At 37.6% G+C, this 16,668-nt stretch overlaps 1 protein-coding gene across 1 annotated transcript; it reads left to right on the plus strand.

Annotated features, from left to right (window-relative positions):
• Positions 1-14: 14 nt before the first annotated feature.
• LOC145492064 (beta-galactosidase-1-like protein 2) lies at positions 15-16,239 on the plus strand. Its single transcript, XM_081471381.1, has 18 exons — positions 15-2,992; positions 5,360-5,428; positions 6,855-6,950; positions 7,383-7,491; positions 7,779-7,883; positions 8,275-8,365; positions 8,891-8,955; positions 9,700-9,850; positions 10,849-10,929; positions 11,614-11,712; positions 12,264-12,299; positions 12,665-12,717; positions 12,987-13,136; positions 13,556-13,681; positions 13,856-13,937; positions 14,180-14,267; positions 14,511-14,748; positions 15,127-16,239. Exons 1-18 carry the CDS (start codon positions 2,721-2,723, stop codon positions 15,217-15,219), a joined length of 2,004 nt encoding a protein of 667 aa, XP_081327507.1. The 5' UTR covers positions 15-2,720; the 3' UTR covers positions 15,220-16,239.
• The last annotated feature ends 429 nt before the right edge of the window (positions 16,240-16,668 follow it).

Raw genomic sequence — 16,668 nt, forward strand, 5'->3', positions numbered from 1 at the left:
TTGGGCATGATTGAGAATTCATTTTTCTATTCCTGTCAACGTTTTCTGAATCGCAGGCGTCAGATTTTTATCTCAGGAGGGCTTGGATTTTCTAAGAAGTTCCGATTATATCCGAAGACATCCGGAGATTTCCGGGGACGTTTCAAAGATTTCTGAAGACGTTTTATCACTTCCTGCCATCACTCTCAGGTTGTGTTTCGTCAAATAATGTTCAGAATTAGCCAAGCCTAAAAGCGGACCCCCCAACACCAATCATTTACTCTACACAGTATTAAACTGTAAAGAAACACCAATATACCGAATGAATCGGGGGATAGTGCTTTTCACGCATTCTCGCAGCTGAACAGCTCGCGCGAACCTGAGTTGTAAGCAAATCCAACCTGGCGCAACAGAGGAAATTAAGCAGTCTACCAGCCCTTTCTCGGTATATCAACCACTGGAGGCCTCTGGGTCTCCAGATTTCCCATTTTTCACTTTTCGGTCAAAAACTCTGTTAAATTTTGATTCTTTATTTTTTAATCACTACTGCAATTATACTAAATATTATATTGATTTATTTAGTGTAATTATTTTTGAATGACAATAGAACACGAATGCTTAGAAAATAGAGAGCTAGAGAACGTCAATTGACGCAACTTGCCGATATAGCACTGAAATGAGATCGGCAAACAATCAAACTATCGTGTGGCACTAAATGTTTGCGGGTTCTAATTTTTGCGATTTTTGCGGTTTTTTCTCCGATCCAAAAAAAGTGCCCGCAAAAATTTACTCCACTGGCGAAATTATACATGCAAAGATCAGATCCGGCATGAAGAATCCTTCGCTGCCATTTATTTAAAACGTCTCTTTCAATTCGTTTAGTCGGAAATGTTGTTGCTGATCGATTGCCGGAGCAATCAGCCACAGAAGAACACGATTCAATATTGTGATAGAGTGACACTGATTACTGTGACATCTCTTCATGCTGTTTCACTTGTCAATTTACAGGTAATCTAATTTGAAAAATGCCTAAATGTTGTAATGTCAATTAAACGCGGCTTCCCGATAAGCGCAAAAATTAGTACCCAGCAAGAAAAACCAGTCTTACGGTGGCTCCACAGGTTAAATCATTTATGGCGTTGCACGCGCAAGTGTTATGTTTTGAATGCCGTTTTTTGCATTCGTTTTTTCCACCCAGTCCTCTCAAACTAATTACATGTAATAAGCAATGATTAAATAGTGTTTTACTATTAGCTCTGTTAAAATTATCGGTTTTAGTCTTGAATTATAAATGCCCAAACAGATATGTTTTTTGCTTTTTTATGGCTTCACTTGCGATTTTTTCACAGCATATCGCTTCCTGCGGGATACGAATTTTAAAGGCGAAAAACGTAGGGTTTGTAAAGGCAGGTTTTTCGATTTTTGCAAATTTACGTCTTTTATCGCAGCGAGAAAACTGGTCTTATAGATTTCCCTGAAAAACGAGCTCCGACTAAAGTAAAACATTTACTACCAATCTGCCAAGTTTTACGGAATTTCACCGAAGGAAACGCAAGAAAATTCACTGTCAGTTTTGCTTGTTGTGCTCATGTTGACGTAATAAAATATCAAAAAAAAAAATGACGTTTTCCTTCGAGCGCGCGCAGATTACTTGAGTTTTCGTCCTCAGCGCGCTTGCGATTGTAAAACTATAGGGGGCTACCTTAATTAAGCAATCGAAAAAATCCCGGGAGAGAGGGGAGGGGGGACTCCCATATAAAAGGGGCGGGGTGCTCGGCGTACCTTTTAGGGGTTAAAAAAGCCGACTTGGTACCTCTTAGGGTGTAAATCCTCTAAAGGCCCCACAGCAGGAGCTTTGGCAGTACCTTTTAGGGTATTGAGTTGAAAGAAGTCAGTGTAAGGGGATGTAATACTCTAGAATTGAGGTGAACAAAATGCAAGCCACGCCCACAAAACAGGATCTTGGTACCTCTCAGGAGTTCTTTTCAAAATTTCCAACGAGCACCCCTGTCCTTTTTATATGGGAGTACCCCCGGGGCAAAAATTAGTTCTTGCACAAACATTTAGTGCCACACTGTATGTGCACGTACACAGAACAAAACAGTCAAGCCGATCTCATACTCTGCCTTGTAAAGGTAAAAGGATCTTATTTTGTCTTAAAGTAATTAATATTTTCCATCGGTAGTATGTACGAACTTAGCGTAGTCTGCGAATGCCGTGGGTATTTTTCGGCGGCGCGATGTGCTCGGTTTCTGCTTCCACTTCCTCTATCGAAGAGCCGTCGACTAACATACTGAGTAGGGGATCAGTATGGTTTGGTCTCTACAGCTAATTAACCAAAAACAACAAGCTTTATTTGTACTGCATCAACTCTCTAAGCTACTAGCATACAGAAATTCAGAGTACTGTGATATTTTTAAAAACTGAATGAGTTGGTTTTGATATTGTTGCATGTGAAATCAACAGTGTCTACCGACATGCTAACCAAAGGACTAACGCCAAACTAACGTCATAGTCATTAATTATATTGCGGCTGACTGAGTCGTGAACGATATCAGCTTGTGCACCTTGCAGTCCATAATCTGTGAGAGGAAGGAATAAATTTTAGGATCTATTTTGAATGCATATTCTTCTTTTTACACTTGTTTTCGGGATGTGTTAAAACTATACAATAAGTCAACTTTTCATTGTCATCGGATGCAGCCTGGATCATCAAGTTTGTTTATCAAGTACGTGGAACAATGATGACACGAACCAGTTATTTTCGCGAGGAGCCCTTGCTGATACTTGTCGGACTTTCAGTATGTCTTATTCTATGGATGGCGTTTCAACATTACAAAAGAATGCCCCTGCAGGAAAGGAGTCGTTTAACAGTAACAAAGGAGCAATTCATGCTTAAAGCAAAGCCTTTTCGAATTCTCAGTGGATCAATACACTACTTTAGAGTTGTGCCGGAATATTGGAGAGATCGGCTACTGAAACTTAAAGCTATGGGATTGAACACCGTAGAAACGTAAGTTTTTAGTGTGAGATATTGAAAGTTAATTGAGCAATTCGACTTAAATTTAAGCGTTCCGTTATTGAAAGACGGTAAACCTTCAGTAACGATAAGCTTATAAATAAGTTCATCGCATAGAATTCCAAGAAAGATTAAAAACGCCCTTTACCGCTTGCAAATATCTGCATTGGGTCCGGACATATTTACGTTTGAAAAATGTGAAAAATAGACTGATGATGTCATACCAATATTACATATGGGTGATTGACCAAGCGTGAGGTCAAGATGGCTGCATGGATATTGGCCAATTTTTTTTTTCTTTTTTTTTTTTCTTTTTTCGTGTTTATAGACCAGGAAGGAGACAAGGGTCATAAAGACGCAAAAAGGAAAAAGGCCAATATTTAGCTCTTATTAACCGAGCAGGAGGTTTGTATGGGAGAATCTTGACCGAGTTCGTGAGTACAGACCGAACGCGGTGAGGTCTGTACACACGACCGAGGTCAAGATTCTCCCATACAGACCGACTTGGCTCGGTTGATAAGATGTTTATTTTATGGCAAACAAGAAAAATTTAAATCGTTTAATGAAACTGGTTTGCTGACATTTTGCTTGCAAACGGAGATGAGCTTAACTTAAACCTGCCGAAATTTGCTCGTCCTCTTTACTTTTTTTTTTTTTTTTTTTTGTCATCAGGCTTTTTGGCACTTCCATAAATGATTGAGAAGAAAATAAAAGAAAACGGTGAACATTTTTGTATTTTAGTTTGCTACTTTTTCAACGCAAAATGGAACCGGTCTAGATGGGAAAATCTAGAGCGCGGTCAATATCGATTTCAGCCAATCAAATTCGTGAATTCGGTAGTTCCCAGTCCTTGTGAGACACAGCCATATAATAACCAGCCATCTTCACTGAACGGGATTTACTATACTGAAAAAGAATACCATTTTCTTGCGGGACACAGCGGCTAATCCCGAGCGGGCAAGATAGCTCCATCTTGCCCGCTCGGGTAGCCAATCACGGCCCAGGATTCGGTTCACCTTGCTAGCTCGCGGAGCAAACCATATAATAAATCAATTAAATAAATAGAGTTGCTGAACTAGGTCAATTTGCAGCAGATACCAAGGAAACTTGCTAGGCTTATAGTCCTAAAGGCAACAAACCTACGGCTTTAAAGTATTCTGTTCCCATGGAAACACACTCTTTTCCAGTCCGCTCCAACCTGATTTCAATATTTAGCGGTTTTCAGCTCAAAGCCCACAAACTCGACCTAACATATCTGTATGCTTGCTGGATCATGTTGATGAGGCACTGTTGGCAAATATCAAAATGGAATGCCAAAGGTGGCCAAAAAAGCTTTTAATATCGGGCAGGCTGGAACCCAGTATGTTTCCATGGTAACAAAACTGTTAAACTCATATTGTGAAGCACAACTAGTAAAATCTCGCTGCAAAGAATTAGACATTTATGACAAAAATTGGCTGAGACGTCTTTTTTCATCATTTATGATGTCATCACTTGGCTAACTTGTATATCTTAAAAACTGAAATATCCCTGGAACGAAAAGAGATATTTGAACATAGCAAACAGCATTAAATAAACCCTATACTAGTAGTAATCGTAGATTAAAGAGTGCGTTCGAGTATTGATGGGTTTGGTTTGTTAAAATACCAAAAATTCTAGGAACAGCATTTTTTGCGTAAGCTGTTAGTTGGACATGAAATTGGCCCCCTCGCAGGGGCGAAAACAAATGATGGATTCATCGCAAAGCACGTGCATACAAGACGGTTGTTCTCGTTCATACATGTATTACGTATAAATATTAGTTACGATTCTGGACCAAACGTTGCCTGTTCCGTTGGTATGCGAGACGAAGTGCGTTCATTACCAAAACTAAGACAATTATTCTGTTTGCGAACACGACTTTGAATCGCCTTGCCACTTCCAATGAAACGGCACACTTTCGTTGGGTTTATGTTACATATTTTGCGCACAGAAGTCTAGACCAGCGAAGTGAAACTACACATTTCCTCCTCTAATTTATTCAGCAGAGAGCAGTGCTGGTTTTTGGTCGAAGAGAAAAGGATACACAATAGGCAGCCAAACTTCAGTTTTCTGTTCGAACGAAAAGTCCTACACAACCCCTGAAGTCCGCAATGTTCCACAACACTCGAAAGAAAGCACATGGACGAACATGGAGATGACGTCATTCGCCTCTGAAGAACTTTTATGGGGGCCCGAATTGGTGTCCATAGATAGATACACAAAAACTCGATTTATCCCCATTTCCCGATTAGAGCTGCGTTCTCTCGAACGCAAACATGAGTGCACCGTGGGAGACATTGATTAAATCATTTTACTGAATCAACAACAATTTCTCCACAGTTACGTTCCCTGGAATCTTCATGAAGAAATTAAAGGACAGTTCAACTTTGAAGGAATCTTAGATATAGTGTGAGTCTATGCCATATTAAAATTTTGTATAAAATAAGGATGCAGACATGAGGTCAGTCAATGACAAATGCCAGTTCAGGAATGAATGAGAATGCAATTAAGGTTTTACGCCACTTATGATATCTCAATACCCTTTCAAATGCATGAGTCTTTTAGACTGAGAAAATTTTAGATGTCTTATATAATTTGCACTGCAGTAATGTTAAATTGGCGTGCTCTCAGCCAATCATAATGAAGTAATTTTCTCAGTCTTATAACAAGGGTCATTACTGACAGGTTAGTGATTAGTTGTAAGGTAATGTAACATTAGTAAAATACAAACCCAGCAAAAATAAACAAAAATGTGAACCCAATAAATCTCAAACATAAAAATAAGTACGGGTAGTCTCACAGCACCCTCGCCCACCCTACTCCAATATGAGCCTATTGGCAAAAGGAGGCCGTTGTCCCTAATTGGTTCCCTTGGTGCGTACAATCAATCAATCAACCAATAAACTTTATTTAGTGTCTAAAACTTCTAGTCAGCCCGGAGACCGACTAATCGGGGACACCTCCAATAAAATTGCTAATAAATTAAGTTAATAAATTAAGTACTTACTGATCACATTGCTTTCTTACTACGGATGTTTGAAGTTAGATTATAATGGGGCATGCACACCGTTTGTGCAGCAATTATAAGGTTCTTGTTGCTATTTCCCATGTGTTTGTAAAACTGACAGAATTTATCACTGATATATATTTGTCATTTAAAAAAAGTGGCTCTCTCAGATCACTGGACAAAAACTCAGGCACCTTTATGTTGGCCAGTAGTTGCAGGTTTTGTCTTGTCTTTTATCTTATCTCGCATTCTATGTTTAAACTGCGTTACGGTATCACTCAACCGACAGAAAAGATACACTACAAACCCAACTTATTTATTTATTTAGAGAGAAGTACTGAAATCCTAGTTACAAAGAAGCGACTTCTAAACAATGCAATCTATCGCCAAATTAACTTGAGTCTGCTACTAAAACCTCAGTCACCACTGACACAAACCCACAGTAATTAAACGTCGCTGTCTCCAAAGAAATCTCCTCTCGATCCACTTGACTTTAAATGAAGTTCCTCAATAGCTGTCTACGAACCTCTTGGTATAGCTTCTCTAGTCGGTCTCTGCTGACAATAATGACCCACACTATCTAGCTGAGTCCTTATATACAATTAATTAATATTCTAGAATGTTCTTGGAGCTTATTCTAACACAACTATTTAAATATATGGCATTACATCATAGTTACATCATAGTTACATCATTCAGTAGAATATTTTAAACTGTCCTATAGCGCGACAGTAGAAGATTCTGGTACAAACATTGCGCGACTAAACCTTCTATAAATTACCAGAAACTTAGTATTTACAACTGCTCTCCACAACAACTGTTTTGCAGTGAATTCATCAAGTTAGCCCAATCAGTTGGTTTATATGTGATCATTCGTCCTGGACCGTACATTTGTGCAGAGTGGGACCTTGGGGGACTGCCAAGGTAAGGAATATTGCTTAAGAGTTTTTAGACACAATATTAACAATAATAATAATAATAATAATAATAATAATAATACATAATATTTTAAGAGGAGGCCTCCAATCACCGTAAGGTGGTTTTCAGGAGGGTCCTCTGAGAAAATAAATGTTAAACCTTTAAAATACATTAAAATCTAAAATACAATAAAAAGGACAAAAACCTATGCGGTAAACTAATTAGGATTAAAAACTAAAACAAGAATTAAAATACTAAAAATGGTTCAATAAAAATAGGAAACTTCCAAAAGGAACAATTATTTATATAATTAAATTATTATTTATTATTCATAATATTGCCTAGAGGATATTGACTAGTCTTAAGCCATAAGAGAATGGTGATGCTTTGTTTTCAGCATTTTGAAATATTTTGTGCACTTTGTTTTCCTAAACATAGCTGGCTCTTACGTGATCCCAACATGAAACTTAGGTCTATGTATCCTGCATACATTCATGCTGTTGAGAAATATTTCAAGAAACTTCTTCCAATACTTGTCCCTCTTCAGGTAATTTTTTTGCCTAGTTTGTACTGGATGTGGTAAAATATGTTCATTTTATGTTACATGTAGTTTGTTTTCAGAAATTATCGACTGTTAAAATTATGTCGCCTTCATACTTAGCCTTACCCTATTGAGAAACGGCAACCATTTTAATGTTCTGTAAAGTTAAGAACATTTCATCTGAAGCATACATGCTTTGTCTCTCAACATAGCAACCCTTTCTTAAAGTAATACAGCTTATGCGATTGCTGGAGTGTCACTATGTTGTGAGGTTTTGTTTGCTTATTTTTCAGTACTCGCGTGGTGGTCCAATAATAGCATTTCAAGTAGAAAATGAATATGGTTTAAGCTATGAAGAACATGATCTCAGCAAAGAATACATGGCTTATCTCAAAACAGTGAGGAAAATTATAATTTTATTTAGCTATAAATAATGTGACTTTAGGTAAGTAATTTGCACTGATGAAGGGATTTTGTTTAGCGACTTCCCAGTTGTTGCTTTTTGGGGGATGTGCATGACTTGCAGGTTTCCTCTGATTTATAGGAATAGATTTAGATGAAAGAATCATATCAGCTCGAAAAGATGCTAAACAGACTTGTTTAGAATGAATTCATCCACCTCATTTAGAGATCTCCGCGTTACTAATAAGTAATGTTTAGTATTAGGATACTTTTAGTATTTTTTGAGTATTAGTACTGGATGTATCGATCATTTTATTTACAAGTCTACTGCAGGCAATGAAAACTTCTTTTCTTGTAGTTATAACTTACGATGTGGAAACATTTCAGCTTATGATAAATGAAGGCATCTCAGAGCTGTTGTTTACATCAGATAATGTATGGCAAATGGAGGCATCATACTATCCTGAGCTACCAGGAGGTGAGATGGAAAACATGAACCACCAAATGCGTTTGTGCCTTGTTCTGAAAAACTAGCTACCGCCTAAATTTGAGGCCAAACGAACAAATTCCCTTTGACTTGTAGTTTCAAAAGGGACCCTAAAGATGATTCACACGCTCACATTTAAAGGTCGTGAAAAATTCGACAATTCATTTTATTTCAAAATTCTTGGTATAGTGTGATGGCTAGCTCTATGAGCTTTAATTTGATATAGCCGGGGCTTAGGTATCTACAGTTTAAACCGCTACAGTTTACATCGCTTGGGCGCGAGACACCTTTTAAGGTACTCTGAAGGTACACGCTAACCTTAATTAAAAAAGCTCTGGACCAAATCATCTATAACCTCATGGGAATGAAGAGCAAATGATCTCAATTGTTTGCCAATAACCACCCAGTCTCCACAGTCGCCAAGAACAGGTGATATGTTGTTTCATAGCTATGAAAGAATACCAGCACCTGTGAGTAAGTTTCATTCCGACTTTTTTCTCTTTACATTATTAATAGCGCTGAAGACTGCCAATTTCCAGAGTGATGAGATCAGTAATCTTAACAGGCTTAAGAAGCTACAGGTAAGCGTAATCATCAATACATGTAGGTGACAAATCATTCAGAAACAGTGAGAAAAGTTTATTTGAGATGCTTTTGAAGCCAACAAGTTGTAAATTCCAAACTGAGATATTTAGGACTTGACTAATAACTTTTGTCATATGGCTTGTGCAACTACGATACTAAGCCTATGTCACGGCAATTTTACAGACCGGTCTATTTTTTAGGCTTCTTTCCCCGCGAAATCGATCAGTTCCAGTCTACATATATGAGCGCACATCGATAAGCAAAAAAATACTTGTTTTTCTTTTTAATTTTCCGGTGAAATGATGACGTCAACTAAGAATTAAGTCTGTGCTTGTGACTGGTCACTGAGGTTTCTTCGGGGCTCTCAATTCGCGGTAAATTCAAACTAAAAATAGATCGCTCTGTGAAAACGCTATGACAGGAATATGGGGTAGTTGCACGCTCCTAGTGATCAGGGTTCCTTCACTCGGTCTTTATGGGAAAATCTCATACCTTAGCTTTGTCGTATTGACCTCGCTATCGCCCGGTAAAAAACAGCGATGTCTTGGTTTGAGGTTTTCCCATCAAGACCTCACTTTTTGTTAACAAGTACTTGATAGGGATCTTATCAATATCGGTAATGAACCACTCTGAATACTAAACAACCACAAAGGAGTGACATTTTTAATGCGGCTTACAGGTAGAGGGACATAGCGCAAGATGTACTTAAAGAACTTAACTATGATTTGTTTTAATTGCAGCCTGATAAGCCACTAATGGTGACAGAATTCTGGCCAGGATGGTTTGATCATTGGGGTGAAGGACATCACAAGATGGAGGTCAAGAAAGTGAAAGAAAGAGTATCAAACATACTGAGAGCTGGAGCTTCAATTAACTTCTACATGTTCCATGGTAGGTTGGATACTAATTCACTTATAATTCACTTATCGCTACTCAAAGTGGCTTCGACAGTGCTAATCCTAGCAGTATGCAGGACGCTGTCACATATGAACTCAGTTAAATGGCTTTGTTCTCCATGGGTTCTCGTAGCTCAGTGGATAGAGTGCCCGCCCGGTGTTCGGGAGGTCATGGGTTCAATTCCTGTCGGGACTCAGATTTTTTCTTTGTCCCACTGCACGCTCGTGTAATATTGATCAATTTCGCGCGAGACAACTTTACTTAAGGTCTTTGTGAGTTCTATTTCGACGGAATTACCTTAAGTCGGTCGATCAACCAAACAACACACAACTAAAGCCTCGGGCGAACCCAAAAGCATATGCGTCAATTCCATATGTTAAAGAGGTAACGGAGCGAATTAGACGGATTTTGAACCGCGAAAATATCAAGACAATTTTTTAACCACTAAAAAGATTGGGTAATGTTTTCAAGAAACCCAAGTAAAGGCCGACAAAAGAACAGTTGAAAGGAATCGTGTACAAAGCTGGTTGCAGAACGTTCTTATTTGGTTATATTGGAGAGAGTAAAAGAAGTTGGAAGTGCGGGGGGCTGAACATAAGTCTGGAACTATTTAAATGGGAATGTCGGCTAACATGCCGAAACCACTGGCCACGATATACACCCTAATTATGCGAGCATCTTGGAAACAGGCGTATACGTAAAAAAACAAGGACAAAAGGCTTTTTCTAGAGTCATTACATTCATTCCTGGACAAAAACTCTGTTAATGAAAGAGCACCCTTCCCAAGGGTTTATGCATCACTGCTTTCCTCCCCAACAGGCAACGAACAATGACGTCTTAGCTACATTTTGCATTCCGTGGCTCTTGCAGGGTATATTTCTCTGAAGAAGCAGAAGGCGGTCGAAAATTCAGTTGTAACGTTTTTTTAGATCTGTTTTAAACTCCTTTTATAAATTTTAATAGATACTAATATTTGTTTTATTATTTTAAAGGAGGAACAAATTTTGGCTTCATGAATGGTGCCAGTTCTATCACAAATGAGTTTAAGTACCAGCCAGGAGTCACTTCCTATGGTATGTTAACAACTGCGTGGTGTTTTTCGGTATCATTTCACTTGACCGGACTTCTTTTCAGAAAGTAAACAATAATGTCACTCCTTCAGATATGACAAATAAATGATTAACGAATTATCATTCCTGACCTGAACTGAAAGTAATATCATAACCCAACTTAACATAAGAGGGGTTTGAATTTGACAGCATTAATTTTCACGACAACTTACTTTTCTTATACAAGTGAATATATGAAAGAACATATATTTGAACCGCAGAGAAAGATATGAAGGCATGATTGATGATCGCAGTTATACACACAACTGAAGCAGTTATAAAGTTAAAGCCTGAAAAGATTTCAGGCCTGAATCTTTTTCCAGGCTTCAATTTCACAACTGCTTAAGTTGTGTGTATAACTGCCATCATCAATCATTTCTTCATTACTTTTCTTATCTTAAGTTGGCCACTTTTGTTCAGTTGTGATGTTTTATGCAATTGTCCAAAAACTCTCATGACACAAAGGTTCAATAAGGTATATGTACAATATAGTATAAATCCTGATGAAGAATCAGCAAGAGAATTGCAACATAAAGCACAGCCGCAGTAACCCAATAAGGTTTTACAATTATAATCTACTGAAATTCCTCAGTTGCCAAGAATTGTAGATCTAATTTACTTCCGTCTTCACTGTTTTATTTTCTGTAGATTACGATGCTCCATTGTCTGAAGCTGGTGACATCACTGAGAAGTTCCAGGCATTGAAAGAAGTTATTGAAAAATACAATCCTGATGTCGACAAAGAAGGTGATTAAACATGTATCTGGCAGAAATAGAAACCATGTTCTGTTAGCTATTGAAACATGAGTGGAAGTTTAGGAGAACAAGAAATGCTGTGGAAATACGAGCAGACAGGTAAGTGTTCCCACAGATTTTTCGACTTCTCTCAGTCAGACTTTCACAAATGTTTCAAAGTCTATAACTCGATAGAAACACTTAGAACATGTTTTCTTTTTCTATTAGGAAATACTGCAACAAATAACGAAAAAAAGCTTGGTTACTTTGATCATCGTAATATAAATTCTCTTTGCTTGTGTTATCATTAGGTCAGCAGCTCGTACTAGTTCTGTGTTTATTTTCTATTGCAAGTTATAGAAACACGATCTTACACCAATCAGCAGGACTTTTCTTTCGGGGGGGGGGGGGGGGTCTAATGGTTTATATGGAATGGAATTTCCAGAATGGAATCAGTATCAGCAAACACTGTGCACCAACTTTCACTTAAAATACTAAGCCATTCTAGATGAAAAATAAAAGCTGTACATCAGTTAACAGTTCTCAAACTATTTCTTTTTCAGTTTCATTTAACGAGAACCACAAGAGGACAACATATGGTAAGGACATTGATAATATAAACATGAAGCTACTGATGCAACAAGGTTAGGAGCTAGTTGCATGAAATCTGAATGCATGAATGATAGTTAGAAGGGAGCAGGGATGCACATGGTCCCAGGTTTGAATTACAGTCTAATATCATAGGTGAGTTGAGTTTTTCATTGCTTCTTGTACTTTTACGGAGGGTATTCCTCTGGGTTCTAAGGTTTTTCTTCCTCCAAAAGCCCCCGAACATTTTTGGAGCCTGAGGGCTAAATATGTGCTACCCTTCTTAAACATTTTTTTTCCAGTCACTAAATTATTAATTCATTAATTTATTGAGCATAACATTGCAATAATTATTATGGGTTAAATTTTTTTGCAGAGGATGTTGAAATGCAGCATGTTTTGCAGCTTGGAGAAATGTTGCATTTCTTTGTAAGTAGTAACGCATAATGAGGTCTTGTAATTGAAAGTTTAGTACAAGTTGTTAACTAAAATTCCTCACTGCTAGTGGTGAACATATTAATTAACTTCCAGATGTGTTTGTTAATAATTATTGTTTTTGTTAATTCTTCAAAGGAATTTTCAGTTAGCTACTTTGCTATCGAATGCGTAGTTTGATAGGTGAATCATGAAATAGTTTTCAAATGTGTTTTTTTTATCAATGTGCATTGTTTCTTTAAATAACGTTTTTATTTTTCAAGACGCCAGTGGAGACAGAGAATGTGATGCCGATGGAACAGCTACCTATTAACAACAATGGTGGACAGGGATATGGCTTCATTCTGTATCAAAAAGAGCTTGATACAATCCCCAGAGAAATCACAATTCACAACATAAGCGACAGAGCACAGGTGCATGACTTTCAAAGAATGGAACCCACAGGAACGCTATATCATATTCTTAAGTTAAGAGAGTTCCCTGACCCTGGTTTGTGCTACAAACGAGCTTGAACGCCATCAAGTCATGGAGCCAGCCACACAGTTGGAAACCCTTGTTGAGGGATTGCTCTTATACACAAATAAACACTTCAGTCTGTTTTCACTAGTTTGTTTTGGTAGGAGAAGGTTAGAAACATTACTGATCTAAGTTGTTGACTCCTGGGCTGGTCTACTATAGGTTGAAAAACATTTACCGGAATATGGCAAATCAATTCCTATAAAAAAGGTCTTTGTGGACTTCTGGACTCATAGTACAAATGCGTTCTAAATTTAACAAAAGGTAGAAATGTTGCTACTATCAAATAAATTCTTTTCTTTTCAATTTTTTCTAGGTTTTCCTTGACTTCCAACTGATCCACACAACTGACTCAGTGGAACAAGATAAATCTTACATTGACGAAAAAGAACTTTGGAAAGTTACAATAAAACTTGAAAATGACCAAATACACAATGAAAAGGTGACAAACTTGGTTCATTATCCTAGTTAATGTTGTTCTTTATTCTTCTCCACGTTGACTCAGTAAGGCTCTCATGGAAGGAAAAAGATTCTTGATTCTCGCATTCTTGACCTGGCCGTGAGCTCACAAATAATCACATGAACAAAGGCAAAGATTTGTTTCTTGCCCTTGCAGGGTTCTAAAATTCAGCTTGATATTCTTGTTGAAAACATGGGGCGCGTGAACTTTTGGACATTCATGAACAAACAACGGAAAGGTGAGGCTATTTATTTTGCTCTTATAGAGTCTGGTAACCACTGCTAAGGAAAAAAAATACTAACAATGTTTACAATACCTGTAAATGTCTGCTGTTGGATACAGGTAGTGGAAGTATAAGGGATAGTCTTAATGCACATTTAATTATGGCAAGGTTAATAACATCTTTAATGTCTTTGCTCAGTTTTGAGGAACGTAGAACTGTCGTTGTAATAAAGTGGTCAAATTTTATTTGTTGTCCAGGCATACTTGGTGATGTTCTGGTAGATGGAGAAAAACAAAGAGGTTGGAAAATCTACCCAATGGACTTCAAGGGAGACTTTTTCAAGAGGTGAAGATTTAGTGAACAAAATCATTTATTAGTCTTTTTTCTTGATTGTTAACTAAAATAGCGCCACTAGCGAAACATTGTATTGAAACTACCTTTATTGCAACGTCATGCATATTGCTGTTTCAGTGATCAAATGCATGAATGTAATGGAGAATCGCATTACTTGTGAAGTGTTGAATTGCAACTACCATAGGCATATTGCAACGCTATGCACAGTGAGACCACTGTTACGTTGTGTTGTAGAATAAGTAGAGAATCAGATTGGACGAAAATGAAAGAAGGAGAGTTACCCTCCATACCATCACTGTACCGTGGAACATTTGAGGTGACAGAGCAACCTAAAGACACATTCCTGTACATGAAAGGTTGGACCAAAGGCGTGTGCTTCATTAATGGACATAACCTGGGCAGGTACTGGCAAATAGGGCCACAAGAGACGCTATATCTCCCAGCACCATGGTTAAACAAGGGACATAACGAGGTATGTTAGTTAACATGAAATACTGTACAGTGGAATCTTGAGTTTTTCGAGCTACGGACATTGGTACCTTTGTAAGAACGTTTTGCTAACGGAACTAAAATTGCCTCGAATAACTGGCGGTTCGGGAAATATCTAGCGTTAAATAATCCATACCCTCTTAAGGTATTTTGATGCTCACTGTTTTCCGATGGGCACCATGATTCCATGTTCATGTGGTGTACACCTTTAGTGTTTAAACACATCATGGTTCCAAAAGATGAAAACACTGATGCTCCACACCATGATTGGAAGTGACGAAGCATTAAATCACTCATTGAGGTTATAGTAGTTGGAGCGTGGGGAGATTCTATACAGTAACATTTTTTGTTTCTCTTTCAGTTGCTGGTGTTTGAATTGGAGAAATGTGAAGTTCCCGATGTTTCATTTGTCACAGAGCCAAAGCTCACTGGGGAACCTGTTTTCAGACAGTAAACATGACATTGCGAACAGAATGCCACGAGTATTTTACAGTTTTTAATTACTGATCTAGCTTCAAAACCTTTTTGTTGTTTTACAGTTTTATATTTTATCCTATTTTTGTAATCAATAGTTCTCTTGTTTGTAAATACCTTTCAGATACTCTTTTAGATAGTTTTTTTTTTAAATTTTCAGACATGACTACATCCGCGTTGCTGTTATATTTTTATCGCGTATAAATAAATGCTTTACACTACCTTACGCCTTAATGAAACAGAACAAAATTATGGAAGCAAGGAAGTGAACCTTCATGCTTACGCAGTCGAAGAGCAGTTGTATGACTGTTCTTCTGATCCTGTCGCCCTTGACCTGTGCATGCAGTTAAAATTGTATATGTCCTTTGTTCTGCCGCAATTTCTATATTAATCTGCAGTATGGCGCTTTTGCAGCTCTAGGAATAGCGACAAACTTGAGACATCGAACAAGCGCGCACTGCGCGTCGTTTTTAAAGACAGGAAATCAACATATTATCAGTTATTAGATAGAGCAGCAACTAGGATCTACAATTTAAGGGTACAGAATATGTTAATTACAATTTATGAATGTTTACATTACAATTTCTACCCGAAGTATCTTAAAAATTACTTGACTTTGCGTTTACAGTCTACTCTCTGTGAGGACCTGATATATTTTCATTGTGTAAACCTGCTTCCACTCCTTATGGTCTTCACTCTTTTAAGTATTAAAACTTGGAACTCTCTACCTGAGAACATTGGAACGGAGCGTACTTTGGTTTTAGAACGGAGCCTACTTTGTTTCAGTTAAACGCCTCGTGAAAACAGTCTCTTTTCAGGCAGGATTGCTGATTACCACACTGACCCTCTACAATAATTATTTATTTTTGTAATGTGGTCAAACATAATAGTTGGTAGTAGTACTTGTTGTTTTTATATTTACAATTTTCATTTCTACGAAGATATAGCTTGTTAGCTACACTATAAATTCGAGACAAAATAAAGTAATGTATGAATGTATCTATAAGCAAATGATTATATGAAAGATCATACACCGTAGAATTCCGAAAGTAACGGTCCCCCCGAAAATAGTGGCTCCCCAAAAGAAACGTTAATTTTTTGCTTTCCCATTGAATCTCGAAAGTAACGGTTCCCCCGAAAGTAACGACCCACCCGAAAGGAGCGGCCTTAAGAAGATTACCGTACGCGAATCGAATTATATTTGACTTCATACGGTATTTGAACTGCGAAGAGAGATGTAAAGACATGAATGGTCATCGAGGTTTTGTACACAACCTGATTTTTTTCACGCTCAATATATTTACTATAGTGTATTCTTAAAGATGTCAACAAAAACTCTTTCTAATTAAGGGTTAGAAAGTTAGGCTTTTGCATAATATTACTGAAACTCAATTGCAATTTCTTTGAGGGAATGGGAGATAATCGATGG

Source organism: Orbicella franksi, chromosome 7 (genome assembly GCF_964199315.1).
Source record: "Orbicella franksi chromosome 7, jaOrbFran1.1, whole genome shotgun sequence".
NCBI classification, from domain to species: Eukaryota; Metazoa; Cnidaria; class Anthozoa; order Scleractinia; family Merulinidae; genus Orbicella; species Orbicella franksi.

Bases quoted from the DNA above. Each gene is read 5' to 3' on its own strand.
- LOC145492064 (XM_081471381.1), top strand. From the start codon at position 2,721: ATGATGACACGAACCAGTTATTTTCGCGAGGAGCCCTTGCTGATACTT. The intron at 10,930-11,613 runs GTATGTTAACAA...TATTTTCTGTAG, and splicing joins GCCAGGAGTCACTTCCTATG to ATTACGATGCTCCATTGTCT. The intron at 13,137-13,555 runs GTGCATGACTTT...AATTTTTTCTAG, and splicing joins ACATAAGCGACAGAGCACAG to GTTTTCCTTGACTTCCAACT.